Source organism: Branchiostoma floridae, chromosome 8 (genome assembly GCF_000003815.2).
Source record: "Branchiostoma floridae strain S238N-H82 chromosome 8, Bfl_VNyyK, whole genome shotgun sequence".
NCBI lineage: Eukaryota > Metazoa > Chordata > Leptocardii > Amphioxiformes > Branchiostomatidae > Branchiostoma > Branchiostoma floridae.
In genome coordinates this window covers 22,234,029-22,259,431 of record NC_049986.1, presented here as the reverse complement: position 1 = coordinate 22,259,431, position 25,403 = coordinate 22,234,029, and the positions used below count along the sequence as shown (strand labels likewise).

At 41.9% G+C, this 25,403-nt stretch overlaps 2 protein-coding genes across 2 annotated transcripts in view; one reads left to right on the top strand and one right to left on the bottom strand.

Annotated features, from left to right (window-relative positions):
- Nucleotides 1–25,403, bottom strand: part of LOC118421949 (zinc finger protein 208-like) — a 516,296-nt gene that overhangs the window by 30,808 nt on the left and 460,085 nt on the right. The window lies entirely within an intron of this gene.
- On the top strand, nt 5,069–24,234 carry LOC118421046. The gene is made up of 6 exons (XM_035828208.1): nt 5,069–5,276; nt 5,476–5,533; nt 10,269–10,496; nt 15,901–16,051; nt 21,746–21,922; nt 22,699–24,234. Exons 3-6 carry the CDS (start codon nt 10,433–10,435, stop codon nt 22,865–22,867), a joined length of 561 nt encoding a protein of 186 aa, XP_035684101.1. The 5' UTR covers nt 5,069–5,276; nt 5,476–5,533; nt 10,269–10,432; the 3' UTR covers nt 22,868–24,234.

Genomic DNA, 25,403 nt, shown 5'->3' with positions numbered 1-25,403 from the left:
TTTAACCTTCCGAAAATAGTTTCATCAGGTTGGTAGAATATCGGATGAAGGAGAATTCTTATTACACAACCAGGAAGTACTTACATTGCTTATGTTTCGATGTCTCTCAGACACCTTTGTCAGAGGTACATAAAGCGGTGAGAAGCAGAAAAGCTCTGACTAAGGTGTCTGAGAGACATCGAAACGTAAGCAATGTGAATACTTACTGGTTGTGTAAAAAGAATTCTCCTTCATCCAATTGCTAGTATGCTATATGTAAGCTACTTTTAAGTTAGTAGCCTCCTTTGGTCAGTATTGACCATGGTAGAAACCCTAATTGATATCAGTCATACAGCTTCAGTTTTTAGCTATGGCTCAATAGTTCTATATGAGAGTGACATTCTCTATAACGCACATGTACAATGTAGGGCACATCTGTAAGCAGACTCGTGGAAGAGTATGGGAGCTGCCATTAACTATCTAGGATGACTCTCAGGCATCATCATTTTTCTATTAAACACGAAGATTTGAATAAAGACAAACTTAAGATGAACTGCAAGTCCGTATTATGTGTGTCCTTGTAATATTCTGTAATCAGGTTGTTAGGGAAAAGCATGTGGCCGTTTTGGGCAGGGGTCGGGACCTGGTCCGGTCCTCACGTCCGTTTCACATGTGGCCGTCTTGGGAAGGGTCACTTAATGCTGTCCAAAGGGAGAAAAGTTTTGGGACCGCGACAATATGGCCGTTATGGTCAGGTGACATCCTTCATTACACAGAAGATGTGATAGGTGGCGCTTCTATGTGACCACGGTGTGACATTGGGCCTTGCAATAGATAAATGTGTATTGACTAGTCTCTCCAAGCACACCCTATCGTGCCTTAGAGATAGTATCAAAGCTGGCCAAGGAGTATAGCCGGCCAAAGGCAGTCAAACGGGTACCTGTGCCTGCTATACTCAAGGCCAGCTTTGATACTATATCTATGCACCGTATACGTAGGGTCTGCGTGGAGACTATGTATTGACACACTAGTGTGCTGGTATTTGTGGTATTCAGGTCTTTCCAAGCAGACTTGTGTAAACTTGCAATTGGTGTTGCAATGCAATGCAATGCAATATAACCTTTGGCGCCAGGAAGAGCTGTTAATGGGCTGAAAGCGTAGTTTTTATCACGTATCTTCCCTGGCGTGGTAGTGCCCCAAAGCGTAACAATCTTCCCCTATATCTGCTTGGAATGTAACCTAAATTCCAACACACAAACGTTTCAATTCACATATACCTACCTCCAAGCATATATCTTTAGTTAGTGTATTTCTACCAGTTTTCAGCGATTTGACACACACAGTATTACGGAAAAACTTACATACAGATTCAACACCCCCATACACATACACACATACATACATACATAGACACACACATACATGCAGAGACACATACACACGTAAATACAAACACATGCACACACAAGAACAAATATACACAGTTTTCGCGATGCCCACTTGATAATATTTTACTTCAACGTTTGAATTATGTTTCGGAAGCAAGGAAATTAGTCTGATTAAATCTCGCTTATAGCAGTCCGCCCAACATCCGGCTCGCGGGGAGGCCCCGTACAGCAGAGTTTGCGTTAGGCTTAGGTCACATTTAAAAAAGGGGGCCCGGCCGGGCAGCTATCGGGAGCGAAAAAAATGATATAAAAGACATCAAAATACACAAAATGTCAAAATAAGATCCGAAGGGCATAAATTGTGAATTTTTCTAGGTATACAATTTGATTTTTCGTTTCTTAAAACATCCCGGCCGGGCCCCGGTTTGGAAATGTGACCCATGCCTAACACAGATTACAAGGAAATAGATTATGTTCCTAATCCAGTAAGGCGATCGACATAAATACAAAACTAGGAGTGACTCCCTGGCATGAAGCCAGTCTCAAATGTCGCTGCTTAATAACTCCCCTGTCAGATTTGGTAACAGTTGACGTTTCCCGCTGACTGATTTACCGCTATGGTATTTTGGTAACCTGCTCTTGTCAGCAGTCCGAGTCTCCCGCGGTTTCCGTGTTTTCCGAGAAGAAAGCCAGAATACGGAACAATTATAACCTGCCAGCTGAGAGCAAAAGCACGCTTTAAAGTCATGGCAGTCATTGTTTTTAGCTGTCATATGGAGTTGTCATATGCATCTGCTATAGTCGGTTTTACACGTGCGTATATTTCAAATCCGTATGAGGTCCGTATGGAATTCTTAACCTCTACCACGCTCCACAGGTCGCTGGAAAAATAGTAGAAATTGGACATATACCGACACCTAACGTGCTGGGGAGTATAGTTTGCGGCCAGCTGACTCTTCTGGCATGTTATCTGGCTACATTTGTCCAATTTCTTTTTTGATTCGAGTGACCTGTGGAGCCTGGAAGAGACTAAGACTCCATACGGACCTGATACGGACTTGGATATATACGCACCTGTGAGCCCACCTTTTCAAGCACGTGTTTCCAAGTCCTAATCTTGAGTGAACGTTGACGTGACCGCGGCCTGCCCAGTTGCTTAAGCTTTATGCTACTCTCCAAGCAGAGGGGTCGGCTCCGGCTGTTTTCTTGACATGATTAAGGCGTTTTTATCGGACTTGTTCTATTTTTATGTCTTCCTGCAAGAAGGCAGAAAATAGCACAAAATGCAGAAGGACAGACAGAGAGAGAGAGGCACACCCTCATGTACAAACATTATCACCCAAACGCACGCACGCACATACACGTGCGCGCGCACACACACACGCTCACAAATAAGAATTCGCAAGTTGTTACAAATAACGCTATAAGTGCGAAATATTGCACAGCCTCCTTTTGCAACGATTCCTTGTCCCTTTTTCGAAACATTGTCGCTCACCTCCCTCCCTCAGTACTTAGTTGACCGTCCCCAAACCTTCGCATTCCCTCCATCAGAATCATTTATGGACTGTCCCTAGACGTTCAAGTTCATCCCCACGGCCTGCTCCCCCGCGGAGCCGCCCCGGGCTGTTTGTAATTAAACCTTGACCTTGGTTTGTACATCAAAGATCGAACGCGGGAAAAAATATCTCCCCAGCAGAGCGGTGATTGACAGCTCGAGCTGACGACTTGTATTTCACAGGCGACCGCGGCCGAACCTTGGGGGACATTCTTACACATGACTCACGTCTTGAAGACTTCAGCGGCGGAAGTCTTGACTGTGATAAGGAGTTTAGCAGGGTTCTAAGAAAGACGTTTAAGCCTTGTCTTTCACAAAGAATTGCGCTGCTGCTAAAATGAACCGATTCAATCGATTTGAACAATCCCCAAACATAAGAAAGACTGTAACGATATATCTATAGGTACTGGTGTTCAGTGTGATGCCGCGATGATGTGTGCACATCATACAAGAGGAATATGTATGAAATGAACTGATGTAATCGTTTTGGACTACTAGCATATATTGAAAGGAATCATCCAGAAGCGCTTAACGTTTACTCAGTCGTCTGTAAATATTGCCACTTAAATGCTGTGGTAGTTTTATGACCTTTTGTATCTGTGCTAATGTATTCTGGACTAGTTGTGAATGTTCTATCTGTGGTGTATATCTGACCATATTTCTACGTGTCTGAAGGATTCTTTTGCGTGCTATAATGCAGACACAACCCCAACCAGATCACATAAGAATGACATCTTCAACCACTTTATGGGAAGAGGTTACGATGTTGGTGTTTTACTCTCAAGATTTATGTCTTGTTTTGCTCTACCCTTGGACTGTATCTGGTGTCCATAAAACGCAGAAGATTCATGACACTGTGGGGGAGCTTCATGTTGTCATTGCTTCCAGCAAAGTGCGGTGTAATCCTTCCTCTTATCTCATCACTTTGCGCTACAAACTGCGCGGAAGGTCGGCGAATGTTGCGTTTGAGTGCCGCCCGCTGTTTTGACAAGTGTCCTACACATGTCAGGCGCTTCGCTCGCAAGTTTTGCGCTCTGTCATAACTTCTGTCGGCTACGTGCCATGCGGTCTGACTTTGAACCTGACGGTCACAAATCAAGTTCAGAGTGGGGCACTTCGGCCGGTGGCCTTGGTCTTGAACCTGAACTGTTAGAAGTGCGAGCCAGAAGCAAAGCTGTGCGGGTACCACACGCGACATGCAGCTTTGTAGACTCAGGAATAGGAATATACTGCAAATGCAGAAACTTTCGCGGTGGTTTGATGTTCGCGGATTTCGCGGGGGCTGCTTCGCCGCGAACTTAAAACCACCGCGAACATTAGTCCATGGCAGTAAGACACTACAGTGCATGGTGCTACCGCGAACTTAAAACCACCGCGAAAAGTCTTTTTCCGCTACCGCGAACTTAAATGCATTTACAGTATAGGCTGAGTATGGAATGAAATAGGGGGAAAAGTGGACCTCGCTGCCGACGCGCTTCATTCGAGCTCGAGCAGTTTGACAGAGCACTGAACAAATTTTATTGATAAAAACGAATCTTTTTGAGTTTCGCTTTCCTTTGAGTAATTCTTTTTATTTTGCACTCCAAACATTAAGTCAAGGGGTACACAAAACAAATTTAGATCTCATCGCAATCGCCGACTTCTGGAAAGGACGGACTTTGTATATTTGACAGAGATAATAAGGAGAAGACGTCAAGTTCGCACGACTCGCATGTACAAGTTCACGGACAATGGCAGTTTTGATAGACAAAAATGTGGCGTAATTATTTGGTCATCACTAGCCCATGTATATATTTGATCATTGTTTTTCAATCTTTATCCAATCTTAGTTTGTTTCTCTCTTCTTCCAACACCCTTTAGTGTTTTTGTTAAGAAACTTTACATTGCTGAACATCATCAATCGAAACCCTTAATCTACGATGCCTGTATTTCGTCTTCAAAAACCATCAGAGACTTTAAGAAATTTAGAGAGAGGCGCCTGTGAGAAAAGTCAAGTTCGCACGACAGGCAGACTTCTCGCACGTCCAAGTTCACGGACAGGGGCAACCGTCTCGCACCATGGTACCAAATCCACCCCGACGGGAGTCACGCACCAGCGCCGGGCTGGAATCTCGTCAGGCGGCGGTAGGGAGTCCTCATTCGGGCCGAGACGCGAGCCTGGTCCGGTCTGCTGTCCTTAGACCGCGTGAAGATATCTCAAACCTAGCCTACAAGGACCTTTTGCGGTTGTTGCAGGACTTTCGGAGCAGATCCCGACCCACCCCGGGAGGCCAGCAGGCGCTGAAAGGTGTTTATGTTCAAGAATTATCGCTGTTGACTGACGGAGAGCGCCATAATCGCCACCAGACCCGCAGGTGAAACCTTAGAAAGGATGTTTGCCTCAAGATCCGTTAATTCCTTAATGTTGTTGTTTAAGACGCACATCTGGGAAAGTGCTTAACGTTTTTACAGTCGCTTTTATATGCGGCGCGATGTTGGCAGGATTTATAGCCCCTGTCGTCAACAGGTGACCTTGAAACTTAAACTTGATGACCTCTAACGTTCCTTTTCCAGACCACGTGACCAAGCAGAAGTCTAACCTTATCGGGTCCTGTTAAGACGACGTAAGGAGGTAAGCCGGTAATCTGGAAAGACCGGATTAAGATTAAAGATTAAGGGCAGAGATTAGGGTTAAACTAAGACAGAAGCAGAAGTGACTGGCTGGTACGGCAGGTGCAGGTGCTACAAGGGAAGAGCAGTACAAGGTGTACCTATCTATGTATTACAGAAAGGGGGGGGGGGGGAGTGTAAGAAACTCCAGGAGCTAAGGAAGCTTGCAGGATGCAAAGCACAATGGAAAAGGATGAAGAAAGACTGAATGCAGCTATAGGACTTTCCAGACTATAGATGCAGAACCCAGTGACTGATGATGATGATGGTGTGTAAGAATAGTGTTGAAACCAAGTTGCTATAAAACTATATGTCTTAAACTGTACGTGTAGTGTTACTGTAGCCCGAGTACAGCCCCATTACACTCGCTGCCCTGTTGTAGTGCTACTTCTTATTTCCAACTATGTCATTCCTTTAACTAATCAATCAATCAATCAATCAACTATATAACTTGCAAAATATTATGAAGCAATTTGGGAGATGGTATTTCTTCATATTTCATTAAAATTGTAAATATTCTTTAATTTTCTATCGTCTAGAAATTGCAACTAAGTTTTATTCATCTAGCCTTCTTCATGCAAACTCTAGATTCGGCGTATACAGAACAGTTTCAAATTCCCTTTTTTTGTTAATCTTTCTAAGGGTTATTTCGGGTAAAAGATAAATCATTGCCAAGTGCTAGCCACCTTAATATTGACGCTAGCACCATTGAAACGTACAAACTCGGTTCCAAAGAAAGCCAAACAGTCATCAACACAGGACCTCGCTGGCTTCCGATCAATCATTGCAGTAAATCACAAATACACCCGGCCAGGCACCGTGGGTATACAAAACATTATCAGGCTAACAGTTTCTTTTGATATCAGCTTGTGATCAGCTCAGGCGAAAAAAAGGCACCGCTGGTCCCGACCTGTGTCGGAAATCCAGATTTCGCAGCTGAAAACCGGCCTTGGCCTGGTGCATTCCGAAAACTGCTCAGATGATTTTTCCAGTCTTCTTTTTCTCTTTTGTGGAACGTCCAGATTTAGAACACTGTATTCGAAAAGCAGACGTCGATTTTTCCCCCTTTTTGCAGCCACAATGCCCTTTGTACACAATTTCAGTCTTTATAAACTTATCTATACGAGCTGTCCGGACTTTGTTTATTCAAAGGAACCTCAAATCGGCCTGCAGGCCGCTTTTCATTTGAAGTCATGAGGGCCTGACAAGGTATTTAAAGGGCTCTGACGGTGACTTAAATTGTATTTGTGTAACCCTTGAGATCATAATAGGAATATCGTGCAAGGTGTAAAAGTGTGACTGAAATTGAAAAGACAACAAAACACGTAAAGCGTAAACAGAGTCCGTTGTGAAATGGGGGTGCAAGGGTCAGGCAAATATAACATACAGTCAGATGCAGATTACGTTTATCAAAGTCCTAATAAATCTCAAAACTTTCGATGGAATTCCTTACACATGCACGGTATAACAGAAACACAAAACAAAACAACATGAAACTTGACGTAGAGTAGGTGTCCGTTCATTCAGATTGTCTCCGTTAGTGTAAAAGTTTACTTGAAAGAATCCAAACCCAACTCGTCTAGACATATAGCCAACACGTAGACATAGTATTTGAGTCGTCTCTTTTGAAATGATGTTGATCACTGTCCATTGTCACACGCATGTCTCATATGTCTTTACATTGCATTTAGTTGCAATCAGTCTTGGAGCATGGACTTGCAAATAAACTTTCCAGAATAGAAAAAAAAAAGAGTTGGACCTGAGCTCCTAAAACTACAGCAGCACGTTTCCACAGCTGGTAGTCTACATTCTTTTCTACTTGTCAGCAAATCCTCATGGCATGCCAAATGTTTCCTACCGGTAGAATCCAGTCCAAATTGCGTGGGATGGTGGAAATGACGTCATAGATAATCACAACTTGAACTTGATAAGATGCCTAAATGATGCATATCAAACATTTCCCGACAAAAAGTTCTCAAAAAGATTATTGTACGTTTTGTCACATTAAGCCATTTTGTCCTTATCTTACACGATCTTGTTACGTGGTGACCATTAAGGAAAAAAAACAATGCAAAATGAAGGATTACATAACAGGAACACCATGTCCTAATTTCGCATGCACAGGCGGTCCATTTGCTGTTATCTCCAAGTCATTAGGTGCTTACCATACATGTTTATCACCACAATCTCCAGGCCGATTTACCAGTGCCATAAGATAGTATGAACGCTAGCCAAAGGGAGTCATCAGTCTCCGGTAGCCAAACACACTCCTAGCGGCCGGCTTCACTCTTCTGGCAGCTTTTAATACTAACTTATAAATGCTACCGTAGAGTCTGCTTGGAGATTATATCACCATATACACCTAGATATTTCCTTAAACCAAAGCGCAGGTTTCATTTTACACAAGACACGGCTCGCACAAGTCTGTTATTTGTAGAGGAAGTTGTGAGACCTTCTCCCTATGCGGGCAAGAACATACAAATTAAGATCTTTTAATTTCACCTGTATATGCGGTCCATTTGCCGTTATCTCCAAGTCATTAGGTGCTTAAAATGCATGTTTATCACCATACACCTAGAGCTGGCTGTTTTCTTCAGGCGTAGGTTTCATTTTACACAAGACACGGCTCGCACAAGTCTGTTATTTGTCGAGGAAGTTGTGAGACCTCCACCCCGGGGCGGCCGTGACCGGACTCGGGCCAACCCAGATTTTTGCGGCTAGGTGCGGATTGAACCGTCTGTCAGAGGAATCCACAAATACTAGTGCACTATCAGCATAGAGTAATTACAATGGCGAGAATTCACGAGTGGACTCACGTGTGTTGATGGAAAGCTTTGTTAAAATGTCCTGAATTGTAGCATATTTCCTTGATTCCAGAAGGAAATAGGCACTGAAATAGATTTGGGGTCTTGGTCAAACAGGCATTTGGCTGCGCACAGCAACAAAACCGTTCGCTACATTCACACATAGGTCGTAACATTGTGACTTTTGGGCAATCCGGGTTAGGAAGAGTTAGGAATATTCACTCTCAAGCAATTTCGCTACAAAACTTGAGCGTACCGACAACGCCTATAGCTAACGTTGAAGTAGAGCGGTTCGATTACGATTGACGAAAAAAAAATCGAGGAAAAGGGCGAACAGATCCCCTTCAGCTCGCCAAGCTGGTGCCGACAAAAACACGTTTTCTTCTCAAATATAAGACATCTTGTGAGTCATCGGTCCACCATATGTCGGGCGTAAGGCGACCTTAAGAGGCTTATAAGGCGATTAAGGTCGGGCGAGGCGAGAGGCGCGCGTGGGGCTCGTCACTGCACTTGTTTTTCACGGAAAGAACAAAATGCATCCGTCAATGTAGTCCACAGAGGGGGGATCATCGAATGAGTTGAAATTTGGCACCAAGATACAAGTATATATCGTCTTCAGATTGACATATGTTGTTTAGGTTTTCATGAGTAATGAGTTTAAGATGACTACTTTTTTTAACCACCCTCGTACGTTGGCAGCGTATTTTTGTAGTAGTCTATTTTTTTTGTAATTGTTTGTTACTATGGTTGCGTGCACACTTTTATCTGGTGGTTGTATCATTGTGTTTCTTAATAAAGGATAAAATCAAAATAAAAAAACGTTGGCGGCGTTGCGCTGCGTCCAAGCTTATGACAGAACGCTCAGCGAATTTCGTCAATGAAAAACGACTCTCTTTACGCTTTGTGTGTTTTGTTGTTGTCTTTGGTCATACTTATACGTTTTGCATGATATTGCTATTATAAAGTCAAGTCAAGTCAAGTTTATTGCACAACGATTGTGAAGGGTAGCACAACGTCGATTTGAAACGTAACGACGACATCAATGTATTGTAGTCCAGTAAGATACACCTTTAAGGCCTACGTCACCACGTCACTACGTCATCTCCAATCCAGGATTCGACCGGACAGCTTTCGGGGACGAAATGTGTGACATAAAGGGCACCAGACTACACAAGACGCAAACAGATAAAGATAATAGTCGTGGACCTTATTTCGGTATATATATACATATAAAATATCGAACACAATATCTTATGGTAGAATTAAGCGTTAATTAAACGTTCCGCGCTGAGGTGTATATGGCGCCATAGGTCCTTGTTGTTTGCTATACCGCCGAAGAAAACCACCATGAAAGCGGAAAATGAAATGATTTTTTTTGTCATATATTTCAAAAGAACAAAAAATACTTGCTAAAAGCGTTGCCACAATAGTCCTACCTCCGTGCATAATGGTACTGACGGACGAACAAGAAATGTATCATATTATCTCACTACTTAATCAGACTTTTTATTCACCACTTTTATTACGTTATGGCGTCATAACCAATATGAAATAGCGACTTCTGATTGTTCAAATCCTTAGTTTAGGCCTTAATTTACAGTATATTATCATGACTTCTCTCTAGACGGCCCACGTCACATTTCCTAACCAGGACCCGGCCGGGCAGCTTTCGGGACCGTAAAGAGAATAGTCGTGGACATTATTTGTGTGCATATTTACGTATACATTTCTATTTTTCGTTCACACAAACAGCAAGGTGAGGCCCCGATTTGGAAATGACATTAGTTTATATAAATACTTTTTCAATATTAGCTGCCCAGCTTCCCCGGCAGACGTACACTGATGGCTGCCCGGTTCACCCCACGCATGACTCAACTAATTACTTTCGCACAGGCCGTGCGGCCGGGGGCCAGGCTATAAAGGCAGGCGGGGTGCCGACAGCCAACAGAAGTCTCACTGGGCGGATCCAGACGGACATACGGACACCAGCGCGACAAGTGTACCCAGGGAGTTCACGGTTCTTAACGGTGTAACGTTCGTACGTAAAAACTTCCGCCATGGTAGAACGGAGTCTGTCCTATCTGTTCGTCTTCTTCTTGCCTGTTATCGTAGTTATACAAGGTAAGTACACACCTTCCTTTTTTCTCGATTCGATTTCTGTGTAACTTGGTGGTATGGACGTTAAGAGTCAATAATTCTGAAAGCAATTGGCAAGGACGTACTTTCGGTACTGGACTTGTCCTGAGGTCTTCTGAATACGTTTGGATACTTCTTTTGGATATCATTGTCAAGTTATGTTACATTTAGGAGCTGTGGCAGTTTTTGAATGCTAAAACCTGCCTAAACGTGAACTCTCTTCGACCCTTTTCATAAAAAAGCTGTACATAAAATATGATCTATGATTTCATTATGTATAAGTTCAGGTTCCCATGTACCGACATGAAGACGATCCGCCTTGGCTACAGTGTGTCCGTGTTGTTATCAGCTCGCTGCCGTGGTGACGGCACGCCGCTGTCGTGACAGGTCGGGCCGGGACTGTCGACTGGATTTTGTGTGTCTGAAATCTGGCAAAAAGACAGCTTTGAGAGGAAAGTTCACAACTGTAATATGGAATTTCGCGAAGCCTTTGAAAATTGAGAATCAAAAGATATTAAAATGTGCAAAAGTCGTGTGTCTATTTTGGCAAGGAGACAACAAATATACTGGAGACGAAAGTTCACAACTGTAATATGGAAGTCTTTGAAAATTGAGAATTAAAACCTTAAGCCATAAAATCAAAACATCAAAACGTATAAAATCGATTTTGTGTGTCTACGTTGTGGCAATGAGACAGAAAACTTTGAGGTGAAAGTTAACAACTGTAACATGAAAATTAATGTCGTGAAGTCTTTAAAGATTGAGAATCCAAAATTCGAGACATAAGAATGAGATATAAAATCGTGCAAAATCGAATGTGTGTGTAAACGTTTTGGCAAAGGCACAGAAAACTTTTAGTGGAAAGTTTACAAGTTTAACATGAAAATGTCACGAAGTCTTTGAAAATTGAGAATCAAAAACTTAAGCCATAAATTGAAATATCAAAACGTACAAAATCGAATTAATGTGTCTACGTTCTGGCAATGAGACAGAAACCTTTGAAACGAAATGTCATAAACTCTAACATGAAATGTCGTGACGTCTTTGAAAATTGAGAGTAAAATAAAACTTGCGCCATAATGAAATATCAAAACGTGCAGAATAGAATTCCGGATTGGCCATCAGAACATTTGGCACAGCTGATTATGCTTTAAGTATTGTTTTTGGCCAGGAATGATTGTCTGACTGTTCGCCGCCGAAAGAACAATTGTCACAAAAACCTTCATTTGGAAATTTCCTTTAAAGTAAATCATAGAAAAGTAAACAACCGAGTGCACCAAGTTAACTAGTAGACAGACTGAGCAAATCAAGAAAAGAAATCACTCAACTTTGAAAGTAGAATGCATGTCTCAAACCAGCTGTACAAACACAACACATGTGCAGTCGAAATAAGATTCATCTACACAGCAGTTTAGAACTGAAACTATGCAAAATTTTTAAATATCAAAGCATATTTCTGCAAACGAATCTGACTGCCCGTCACGAAGTAACGAAGGATTTCGGCTAGTTAGCAAGAACTTGTCAGAAAACCGTTCGTTATAGACGAGCGCAAGGGCACGGGGTTTGGAAGATGGCCAGGGAACTAAGGAAACCGATACAAACGGCTTCTCGAGACAGACAGTTGTACACGTTAAGTCAGACTTTGGACGGTTGATTCCTATTTGCAGCCGAACCCAAGGCAATCTCGACATAATCACCCAAACTCATACAAACTCATCAAGACCAATAAAGATTGTCTTAAATACTCATATTTCCCAAGAACCATTATCGACTGGAATAATCTATCATCTTCAACCACCCTTCAAGCTAATCCTGTTAAATTCAAGGAAGAGGTACCGGTGTTACAACACATGAGGAACGGCCAATAAAACAGTACTACTGCGCTCTGGGTAGATTGCCCCAACACTAAGGAGTATTACCCAGTATCCACACAAGAACAAGAACTTGATGCATGAGTTGTTACAATACTGTATTGTTTTAGTACAAAGCTAAACTTTCTTCCAACACAAAAGTACACATGGATCAAATTTTAAACGACCACTGTTGCTTTCTTTAGGATCAACACTGTTGATCACTTCAGGACGGAAACTCGCGAAATTACGGACACGTGATCTGATTAACATTGGGCTTCAGCATTGATCCTGAAGAAGGCGACAGTGGTCGTTGAAAATTTGATTCGTGTGTACTTTTGTGTTAGAAGAAAGTTTAGCTACCAATACAGTATGAGTTGTATTGTTATGGAATATTTTCAACAAAGGTCGCTCCTAATTAACAGCGTGGTTAAAATCACATTTTCCTGTTGCAATGGAACGTTGAGTCACTAGTCGTCAGAAACAGATAAGCTATTACAGTAGAAGCCAGTGAATTGCACAACGGATAACCGCACACTTCTGTTAATTGAACGGAATCCCAAACCCCAAACCAGAGCGGTCCAGCTAGATAACTTCGCATTATTGCACCACGCAGACACATGTAATTGCACGAAATACGCTGGCAAATGGAGTTTGCAATTAAGCGGCTTCTACTATATACAGTTTCGAGTCAGGGACGGCACTTAAAGGTTCTCTCGTTCCCTAAAAGAGCACGGTTGGACTCCTTTAATCACCCTTAAGGCGGTACAAACCCTTTTATTTCTGTTTGGATAAGAGTGTAAATCTTCTCAGCACCGACCTGGCAGCGGTGGCGGTGTTTTTAAACCCGAGCCCTGACACCGACATGTGAAGAAAGTTTGTATTAACCCGGCTGACCTGCAATGTGTTCTAGAGAAGTTTTCTCGGTGGACCAAATTTAAACCGAATCTACTGCACCTTTCAGCTGTCAGTGTTTCTTTTTGCCAAAAAGGTTATGTTTCTGGTGTGTGTGTGTGTGTGTGTGTGTGTGTGTGTGTGTGTGTGTGTGTGTGCATGTGTGTGTGTGTGCATGTGTGTGTATGTGTGTGTGTGCGTCTTTGTGTGAGTGTCTGTGTGTGTGTGTGCGTCTTTGTGTGTCTGTGTGTGTGTGTGTACACGTGTGTGGTTGCGTAAACATTTTTGTCTCGAAACGTTATGAATACATACTTATGACATTTTAATATGTGGGTAGATGATGGAAAAACAAATAAGAAGTCATGGGTCTTTGAGAGATTTTTTTATACTGCATCACAAGTTTATTTGTTGAAATATGACGAAAATATAGACATGCCATGCTATGTTTTCCGAAAGATTGGTGGGTATTGGCTACATCATTTGAATAAAAACCAAACTCAAATCATAACTTCCAATTGACTCTAAGTTTCCCTCCGCAAAATTGGTCTATGGATGCAAACTGTACTCCTAATCGTTACACATGCTTTCTTCTATTTTGTGTATTGTTACCGTCTTTGGGACTAATCCTTTGTAATAGCCACTGTTCGTTTTAACCGTCAAACGATAAGATAAAACAGAAAACTGTAAAAATTGAGTTACAATCCGCTACTTGTATGTTTACTTTGCTCTCACGTTGAACATGTAGCTTTAGCAGCGGCCAGCTGTGTTAGATAAGTGAGATTTAAACCCCTGTAAAGCGGAGTGACCCCCTAGGTCAGGGGTGACTTGTGCCTGATGACAGCCATTTATTTCAGTCCCCCCGGAGGTATGTGGCCTTGGACCCCAGGAAACAGGCGATACTGTATCACGTCATGTTTCATCCGAACAAACAACACTAGCTATAGAAGAAAAAGAACGTTTATGTTTCTATCTTAAGTTTCATGCGACATTGGCCAAATATTTATTTGTCGAAGTTTTACCTGTTATCAAACTGAATGGTCAAAAAGTACACTTTTGCACCCACATTCTATCATCGGAGCTGCGAACTCGCTGCGATGACTTTGCAACCTTAGATTTGACAGAGCGCTCAACGAATTTCAGAGATAAAAACGGCATTTTAAACGCTTTTTGTGTTCTGTTGTCATTCCAGTCATGATTTTTCCTTTTAGGAAATTAGGGGTTAAACAAATCTAATCGGAATTACAGCGAGCCCGAGGTTACGGCAGGATCGCCGTCTAGTGGATAACATGTCAGACGAACAGGCTGGTAAACTTGCATGGAACAAGTATGGAACGACTTGACACAAAATGTAAAACTATCCAATGAAAAGTCCCCTTGCAGTACTTCATAATTGCAAGGTTCGTTTTTCCATAGTTTTAGCGATTAAGGAATACACCGTATGACTATACTATTACTACTATTAAGGAATAGATATTCATTTAGATTGTTGTTGTGACTGTTTACGTTTAGCTGGCTACTTGTCCTAGCAATGTAAACTACAAACGCATGTCGATACACGCACGCCTTTTTAAAATGTTTCCCCGCCCAGTGTTTGGACTCCGCCTCCTCATTTACGGAATGGAGAAACTGGCAGAGGTTTTCGCTGCAATGGGTAATCAGTTAACCGTTTAGCATGAGGGGGAGGGGTGTCACACCGCAGAAGGGTGGAAGGGAGGGACATAGTGTCTGTAGTCAAAGCCTGTTGTATGAAAAATATAAACCATGATAATTTACATTTATTGCAATGTGTGAATTCTTCATTTATGACATTCTGTTGATCTATGGATATTATTACAATGCTCTATAGTATTTAGATTTATTAATATTGTGGAAAATCAGACTGGGCATATTTTATAGCATATGTATGTCGTCAAAGAACGATGGCCGCATTAAAAAAATATATAGCTTTTTAAAGTCCCTTGTTTAGATCTAACAACAAGGTCTTTTTTTAAATCTTTTATTCTTCTATATGGCATTTCAAGATAAGACAAAAAAGTTATCATCAATGCCCATCCAGTTATTATAATAATAAGTTAAAGCCATGCTGCTGTGTGGCACTCTTACTTCCCCCGAATGTAAAAAAAAATAGCCCCTAACCCTTTGCCTGTTGACGTAGCCATTTGGCATTACATTACATAGAGTTAGAAAGTAGGAAAAGTGTTAAGGTATGGCGATTATACAACCAATATGATGAGCACTCCTGAGGACTAACTTTTCTGAGGACTGATAGGCCTAATCTATAGATAGAATAGCATGTAAAAGTATCACAACATAGTGTAACATTGTACGTATAGTAGATATAGCAAAGCATAGTGTAGCATATTACAGGATAGTCAGTAGTATTGTATTGTAAAGTATACTATACTACCTGTCTAGTATAGTATAGTATAGTGTTTGTATAGTATAGTATAGTATAGTATAGTATACATGTAGTATAGTATAGTATAGTATACAGTAGTTATAGTGTAGCAAGGTTAAGTGTGATTTATGTGGGCAACCTTCACAAATCTTTGTCCTCACAGAAAAGCCAAGAATAATAAACCGTATCACGCGTGTTTTTTTTGCCTATGACCCTGACCTTGATATGGCCTAACTTGTCCTTGCAGGGTCAAGCCACGGTGGCGAAGGGGACTATGGGAACGCATCGTGCCCGGAAACGAGGCCGCGGCGCTATGACGTCACGGACTTCGGCGACCCCAAGTTTTTCCAGGGCTGGGCTGACGTCACCGGACAGGGTGCCGCGCATGACTACTGCAGGTGTGTCCGTATATAACATTTCTTGTACTGAACAGGTTCAAATCATCAAAAGGGCCTTTATAATCAGATACAGAAGCATTTAGTTATATGCTAAAGGAAAGAAGACTTCGTAGACACATACCTCCTTTTAATATTCAGGTTATTGTAAATTTCTTGTTTTATCTTGCTCTATTGCTTAGGTAAATGGGTATGCCCATATGTCGCATTTCTTGTACTCAGATAACAGATATCAAAATGATAGGAAGATCATCTATTATTAACACTGCATGAAAAGTCGAATTTACCGTAACGGTAAATGTGATGTAAAGCCTGGTAAAGGTTACATTTACCGGTAATTTACCGGCCATTTACCCGTCGGTAAATGTGCAGATTTACCCGGCATTTACCCTACATGGTAAGTCCAGTAATGGTTGCCTAAATTTACCACATTTACCCGGTTCATGTAAAGGCGTGTTTACCGAGATTTACCATTCGCGGTATAAGTCACAGTTACTGCCATTTACCCGCCTTTACCGTGGGTATATAGATGCATTTACCGGGATTTACCACTCACGTTAAATATCATTTACCGGCCTTTACCGTGGGTATATATACCTGCATTTACCGGGATTTACCACTCGCGTTATATCTCATACTTATTGGCATTTACCCATCTGTAACATTTACCTGGAAGTTCACAAACCATGTTGTATGACATCCTAAATTACCCACGTCCACATTTATTCACAACTATGAATCAGAAGGACATGCTTTTGATAAAATACAGCAAAATTTATTAGATAAAGTTTAGTTACATTTTCTGAAGAATACTAGTATACACTGCAAATAAAATGTATAGTTTTATCAGCTACCACCTAGTAGGCTACTCTGTACATGTATTAACACACATAAACCACACAATCTAAACATATTTGTCTTGGTAAATTGTACATACAAGAATAGTCTTTATATACAGTAAATACAAGTAGTATCATGTTCTGTGCAAAATCCTGACTTTGTTGTCAATGATAATATCATGTCACCTATGAAAGTATGATTGTATAATGAAAGCTTGAGAAGTGCAAAGAAACAGTAGCATTACAAGGAAAACTGACCTGCAATGACATGGAAATGTGTAGGGCAACATTAAGTGTGGCCTGCAATGTTTCACCCTTCAATAGGCAGCATCATGTAACTACTACATATCATCCAATCAATGATTTATCATTTAAAACTTGGAAATATGTAGGTCAACATTTAGTGGGGCCCATGCTACATTTTACACTTTGTCAACATGATCAGTGCCATGTACTGTAAATGCATCTAAGTTCACAGTAGGAAGGTAATCGCTATGAGTTTGTGGTTGCGTAACAGTCACATATGTATCTGGGTCTTAAGACGAAAAGGTACTAGTATGCGGTTGTTCGCAGCAATTTTGAGTTCACGTTAAACCGCGAACATTTCTGGATTTACAGTTACTTACTGCTACGTGTTTATTCAAGTAATGCTTTTTCATTATTTGATTTAAAAACAGATGATATCTGTATGTTACATGTACAGTAATGTCAATCTATACATTCTAAACATATATGTCAAATGCAAAAATCAACTAGTAGCTGCATAAACTTACTAGTAACATACATTCGCTTAATTCCACCAGGTGCCATTATAGCGCTTCCTCAAAAAACATTGTCATAGAGGCCTTCTGAAGATTGTCTTTAACACCTAAATATCTGAATTGTATTACATTTCAGATATTTAACATTCGGTGTTCAAGACAATTTTGGGAAGACCTGTATACTTAAGTTTTTTTGAGGTGGCGGTATGATGGCACCTGGTGGAATTATAATAGTCCATGTTATTTGAACACCTACATGTATGGTGCCCCAGATTGTATGCTATAGAACTGCTTGTGCGTGTAATAAAAGAACTCCCCATTCCAATATACATCTGAGACCACTGCTGTCATGGCCTCAGTGTAAGCTTGTCTCCCTCAGTGCCTGCATGTTGGACTTCTTGCTGTGGGTTTGGAGTCCTTGTAACAAACCCTTTCCTGTATAAGAAAACCACCAAAGTACCATTGAACATAAATTCACTTTGAAATCTGCCCTACAAGTTTGGACAAACATAAATTAAAAACGAAACAATATGCTCAAGAAATATCATGCCGTGCCTCGTCCCAATAGATTATCAAACAACAGCTAACAACAAGCGAGAAAAAATGAGGACTCAGGATGGTCGCCTGCCTCAGTATACACTGACTCTGCTACTGCTGAGCATGAATATGCAGGACTGTTGTCTTACCTAAAGAGCCTTTGGCAGTACTTCAGCAGAAGAGCTTCTGACAGTTCCTTGCTTTGTTCCCTGCCATCCTCCTCACAAGCTGTGCTGCACTTTTGAAGGAAGTCTCCACTGTTGGTGTACTGGAGTGGCCATATGTGTATTATATAGAAAGATAAATAATGTCACAGTTAAAAACTTCATGACTAAATCTGGGCATCCTCAAACAAATTCTACCTGAAATATTATATTGATCAAACATCTGTAACTGAATTACTAAACACTAGTAACTGAAACGAAAAAAAAGATGTTATGCCTTTAATAAAATAATATTTTTATCCATAGTCACTTAACACTGCTGCTTCTATCTCATCAATTACATGTATATGAGTGTCACTTTGAAACTTTTGCTTGAAGAAATCAATTATACTTGTTAATCTTGTCACTACTTGCTCCCCCTTCAGTAATTTAGTATATCATATATATCTACTTATACAGTGAAATTTATTTCTTCAGCATTTGCTACATCTTAAACATGACATGGATGCCTGTTTGACAACTACTGACAGGCATTTGTTTCTGGTTTATGCCAAGCATGCATGAACATGTTTTTTTTTTGGTTTAGATTAGAGATTTTCTCGTGGGGAGGGGGGCAGGTAACTATAGTAGTATACCTAGCTAGTACGTTTGGGACATATCTTTATCATTTGTGTAATCGTAATTCTGGCGATGTCACGTCAATAAAAACTCTAAATAGTAAATAAAAGTTGTAAATGATTAATAACGACACTTACGACAGCATCTGTAGTAATATTGTACTCACCGATCGAGGGCCCTTCTAAACATAGAGGGAGGGGGGCGAATTTCCGAGGAAACAGTTGCTGCACGCTAACCACCAATGTCCCCGCATTTTGGGCTTACATCACATTTCCTTTGACTCTCAGCCTTTCCCGGGACGAGAAGTAGACAATGGTGGGGCCATGTTTCGCGAAAAGCGATATACGACGCCTTATTCATGCCGAAACGTACAAGAACCGTTAACGGTTTCACCCGGGCCCGCGCACTTAGTACGCATGCGTGATCCTGGGGGTCAGGGATTTGACCTATTGCGTAATACAAGTCCCTAACTTTTCTACATAATCAGATTCTTTTGGCTATCTTTCATAATGTATAGATTTATAAGTAGTAAGTGTCTGGTCTTTGACTAAAAGCTGTAACCATATCATAGAATTTGTCTGTGAATATATACATGATTTTTATTTAGAAAATAAATATATAATATAAAAATAAATCTTATCCGAGTATGTGTGCAAACCTTATAACAATTTTTTTGCCTTCAGTGTGATGAAGAGACCACCCCATGACCTTTATTTCATGTTCATGAAGGTGCCACCAAGGACTTGATAACTAATTAACTTTTAACACTGATATGACAACCTGACTTCATATAACACCGAAATAAAGGCGTCTTTATCCTGGTCCCTTATCCTGGTCCCTTATCCTGGTCCCTTATCCTGGTCCCTTATCCTGGTCCCTTATCTTGGTCCCTTATCCTGGACCTTAGCCTGGTCCCTTATCCTGGCCCCTTATCCTGGACCTTATCTTGGGCCCTTATCTTGGTCCCTTATCCTGGTCCCTTATCTTGGTCCCTTATCCTGGTCCCTTATCCTGGCCCCTTATCTTGGTCCCTTATCCTGGTCCCTTATCTTGGTCCCTTATCCTGGTCCCTTATCTTGGTCCCTTATCCTGGTCCATTATCTTGGTCCCTTATCTTGGTCCCTTATCCTGGTCCCTTATCCTGGCCCCTTATCTTGGTCTCTTATCCTGGTCCCTTATCTTGGTCCCTTATCCTGGTCCCTTATCTTGGTCCCTTATCTTGGTCCCTTATCCTGGTCCCTTATCCTGGCCCCTTATCTTGGTCCCTTATCCTGGTCCCTTATCCTGGTCCCTTATCCTGGTCCCTTATCTTGGTCCCTTATCTTGGTCCCTTATCCTGGTCCCTTATCCTGGTCCCTTATCATGGTCCCTTATCCTGGTCCCTTATCTTGGTCCCTTATCCTGGTCCCTTATCCTGGTCCCTTATCTTGGTCCCTTATCCTGGTCCCTTATCCTGGTCCTTTATCCTGGCCCCTTATCTTGGTCCCTTATCCTGGTCCCTTATCCTGGTCCCTTATCCTGGTCCCTTATCCTGGACCTTATCCTGGTTCCTTATCCTGGTCCCTTATCCTGGACCTTATCCTGGTCCCTTATCCTGGTCCCTTATCCTGGACCTTATCATGGACCTTATCTGGGACTTTATCTGGGACCTTATCCGGGATTCTCAGTATCTGGGGATAATAGACAGACACTATGGGCTAAGGGGGCTTACACAGGTTGTCCTGGTTACATACCTAAGGGCTTTATATCTCTGGGATGGATTCATTTCATTATCTATATGCTATACATGAATACTGATATTTATCCGATATTTACACATATTTACCGGGTAAATCTTAGGTATTTGTCGGTAAATGTCAGGTATCACATTTACCACGAATTTACACACCCATGGTAAGTTTGGTAAATCCTAGATTTCATGCAGTGTAAATGCTGAAGCAGAAACCCTAAATGAAAATGACAAATATATAAACACATCATTTGCTGTTGGGAATATTTCTTCCTTTCAGACACTTGACTATTGTGAGGGGTCAAAGGTGCCTGGAAGCCTATAACAGACCCCGTCAGCCCTGGGCAGTATTGCACTTTGCTTTGGAAATACTTGTAGACGAAATGTTGTTCTTGTTGTTCTTGCAGTTGTTTTCTTTCTTTTGGCTTGTGTCTCCCCGTCGCCTGGTCTTATGTTCCTGTCCTGTGCACTAGCTGGTACAGTTGGAGAAAGCGAGTACAACTATAAATCCATCGTTGACCACAAAGAGTCGTTCCGATAGAACAAAAAAAAAAAAAAATACATTTGTTTTACATTCCAGGTTGTTTCCCTGGCACGATGTTCCTGTCCTGTGGTCTAGAGAGAACAGTTGGATCGAGCACAACTATAACTTTATCAGGGAGTGATTCAAAGAGTACAGACCATAGATGGCATCATGCAGTAACAAATAATTAAGAAGAAACTTACAATTTGTTCATTCCAGGGTTGTTTTCCCGGCTCCTGTCCTGATGTTCCTGTCCTGTGCTCTTGCTGGAACAGCCGGAGAAAGCGAGTACAACTATAAATCCATCGTAGACAACGGAGAGTGGTTCCGATAGAAAAAGAGAAATTAACATTATCTGTTTTTTATTCCAGGGTTGTGTCCCCTGCGCCTGGCCTGATGTTCCTGTCCTGTGCTCTAGCTGGTACAGCCGGGGAGAGCGAGTACAACTATAACTCTGTCGGCGAGGGCGGCGAGTGGTTCCGATTGAACAAAAGGAGAAATCTAAATTATTTGTTTCTCGTTCCAGGGTTGTGTCCCCTGCGCCTGGCCTGATGTTCCTGTCCTGTGCTCTAGCTGGAACAGCCGGGGAGAGCGAGTACAACTACAACTCCGTCGGCGAGGGCGGCGAGTGGTTCGACGAGGGATTCCCCAACACCTGGTACATGAAGGACGAGGATGGGGACGGAAGGGATGATTTCTGCAGGTGAGGGTCTTTTTGTTTCTTTTTTTCTTATTTGTGTGAGTAAAGGGCATTATATGATGTCATTCGGTGGTCCGACGACTCTCTCTTCACAGCCAGGGGCTGAATAGCAAAGAACTTAAAATTGGCAAACATATGCATGTAATGGCAGGCTTTCAACGTTCTAGTGAACCTCAATGCGACATAAATTGCCACAGGTGTAGCGATAGGACTGTAAGATTTTGAATCACTTGTCTCCAAGCATATGTGCAGCGTGTTCTGAAGTCATCTCAACCAGACTCCATGCCCAAGGCTATTCTCTCTACATCTTGTGTATCTATATCGATACTGGCCAAAACCCACTACGGGGTATCCCGGCCAGGGAGGTGCACGGTAGTGTGGCCGGTGGTGGTGCATAAGAAAAATGGGTGCAATCAATAAACGGGAACAAAAAGTAAAAAAAAAAAACATTGTGAAGTGTCGGCCACACTGTATAAATCAAACTATATCAATGGGTTGGGGAGACCCATGTGCTGGGCCAGCCCCGTCTTGAATTGGTAGTTTGGTATCTTTAATACTTTCCCTTTCGTTCCCAAAATCTGCCCGACCGGGCCCCGCTTTGAAATGTAACATAGGGCAGCTTCTGCCTTGTGCTTTTATTCATTTTATTGTACATCCGTTTGTACGTTTATGAAGGTTAGACTTTCATAAGAAGTTCATTCTAGTGACGCTGAAGAAGAGTAATCTCCACCTATTATCCAGTTGTAGAGATTGAATTTTTTTCTAAATCCCGTTCCCAGATGCGTCGGTATCGGCACGAACACGCGCGTGGCGTGTATGAAGGCCGGAGAGAAAGGGTTCTACGGCAGCGCCGCGCAGGGGGGAGACCAGAAAACCTTCACGGCGCCGAACTCACCCACCGACTGCCGGGACCGAACCGTCCACCACCTCTTCGGCGTGCCCAACTAGATACAAAACGTTAATCTCCAAGCAGATCCACGGTGGCGTAATATAGTATCAAACCTAATCTCGAACCAGGTCCACGGTGCGTAATGTATAGTATCAAACTTTCCGTCTGGTGCCCGTTTGACTCCCTTGGCCGGCTACACTCCTTGGCCAGCTTTGATACTATCTTATGGCACCGTAGGATCTGCTTGGAGATTATATCAAACCCACCGTTTGACTCCCTTTGGCCTGCTATACTCCTTGGCCAGCTTTGATACTATCTTATGGCTCCGCAGGATCTGCTTGGAGATTAACAAAACGTTACCTTGTAGTAACCGTACCAATTTACGTTTCCAATGATCAATTTCTTGACTGAATCCGGTTCTCAATTCGTCATAACAACTGTGAGGATACAATCGCCAAAAAAATATATCGAGTGGTGTTCAGTTAATCGACCCAGTGTGTGGCTAGAGTGACAGAACAAAGGACAAAATTTAAGTGTAGTCGTACAACACTCATGATCACAAGAAGGCAAAAGAATCACACGTCCCCCGCCCTGCTGTTAAGCTCCGAAAACCAATTCATTGTTTGAACACTTTTGAGTGTAAGAAGTAGGGATTATGTCTATGTACCAAATGTAGAAAAGAAACACACTTTGACGAGGTACAATCTACCCTGTGTGTCGTTTAGTCCAATTTACGCTCTTTTTATTCCACGATCATGATTCAATACTGCGGTAGAACTGAGTGAGAGACACATTCAGCACGTGATATGCAAAACCGGGGTCTGTCTCCAAACGCACCAAGAACCAAATAGGGACGAACTAATTGTAGCTATAACAATCGGCAGTACTTTTCTATACACCAAAAGACTTGATATAGGATAGGAACGAAATTTAGGACTACAAAAAGAGAAAGACGTAGCGTATATCAATTGTCTGGTAGCATTCCGAATCGCATAGTGGAAATGTAAACGATACTTGTACGTTATATGATATATATGGGGTAGTGAGTATTTGTACTTTTTTTAACCAGTTTGTTACGTTGTGTTACGTTGTATACTATGCCTTTAAAGTGTCCAAAGCCGATTGAAGATACATGTACTACATATGCTTGGGGACTCCAAACAGGAGAAGAGAAATAAGCTAAAAATGCCAGTGCGTCTGTGCAATCATCTATGTCTCATTTAAATCGGTTTATTTCAGAGTATCAGTGTAGAGCAGCAACTGATTGTTTCCTAACTGGCCCTTTATGCCAGAAAATGGTATCAACATACAATACAAAGTGGATGTACCATTAGATTGTTATACATAAATACATACTTATGATTGCATGTATTGTTTATCTTCAAAGGTAAAAAGAAATAAACACCGAAAACTTTGAAAAAGAAAAGTTCAATAGTATTTGTCCTTCTTTTTGCCCCAAGTACTGTAGTTCCACTCCAAAATATTCGGTTACTACTAGGCATTTATGGATTGATTGATTGATTGATTGATTCATTCATTCATTCATACATTCATTTATTTAGTCATTCATTCATTCATTCATTCATTTATTCGCTTATTCCTTCCTTCCTTCCTTCCCTCCTTCCCTCCTTCCTTCCTTCCTTCCTTCCTTCCTTCCTTCCTTCCTTCCTTCCTTCCTTCATTCATTCATTCATTGGAGAGTTCCATGTCCCTCTCGGGCGTAACCACTGCCGTCAGAGGGGTGATCCTGCCCAGGAGCGGATCCAGGTGCGTTGTCGGGAGATTCCGCCAGGCGCGCTTCAGTTCTTGGTGGACTTTTCTCTCTTGTTCCTTGTAGTGCAGCGTTGGATCAATCTCATCGCTGAAATGTAAAATAAATAGGTGTTTGTTTGCAGGTTTTCTAAATCTTGATGCACTTTTATAAAATTTGTAAATAATGGTAGTTATTCAATGTAAAACTTTATGTACTACATACTGTGATAATCTCCAAGAAGATTCTATGTAGCCTGGTTAGCAACCACGGATGGTTAGCAAGCGAAAGGATTGAGTCAGCGGTCACTACGAAGAATGGTACTCAGGCTAAGTTCTACGGTGGAACAAGGAGTGTAGCCAACCAGCGAGTGTCGAATTCGACACTCCTTGGCCGCCTAAACTCTTTGGCCAGCTCATGAACCTATTTTATTCCACCATATGATCTGCTTGGACATTGCTACTGTAACTGAACCATTTCTGCAGCCTTACCTGCAATGAACAGTGAAGAAATAGGCGGCGCTTTTGAAGGGCGCGTCGCTGTGATCGCAGTAGCCATGGAACAACATGGCGACGTCACCTGGCAACGCCTCCAGTCCGGTCAGGACCACGGCCCGAGCACCGCCGATGACACCCGACTCACGCAGATCGTTGCCGAGGAGACCCGACTCCAGTACTCGGTCGAGATGGAGTTTGGCTCGTGCAGCGTTCACGGGCGCAAACTGCCGACTGTCTATCGCTATCGGCTTTTCTGCGTATATCTGAAAAAAAGGCAAGCAAGTTAACGACACTATTTAACCCCATTACAACAAAAATTGGATTACCGTACATTCGGTTTCACAGCTT

What these genes read in the sequence shown, in the direction of transcription:
- LOC118421046 (XM_035828208.1), top strand. Translation starts at nt 10,433, where the DNA reads ATGGTAGAACGGAGTCTGTCCTATCTGTTCGTCTTCTTCTTGCCTGTT. An exon ending in TGTTATCGTAGTTATACAAG is followed by an intron (nt 10,497 to 15,900) that starts GTAAGTACACAC and finishes TTGTCCTTGCAG; the next exon opens with GGTCAAGCCACGGTGGCGAA. An exon ending in GGAAGGGATGATTTCTGCAG is followed by an intron (nt 21,923 to 22,698) that starts GTGAGGGTCTTT and finishes TCCCGTTCCCAG; the next exon opens with ATGCGTCGGTATCGGCACGA.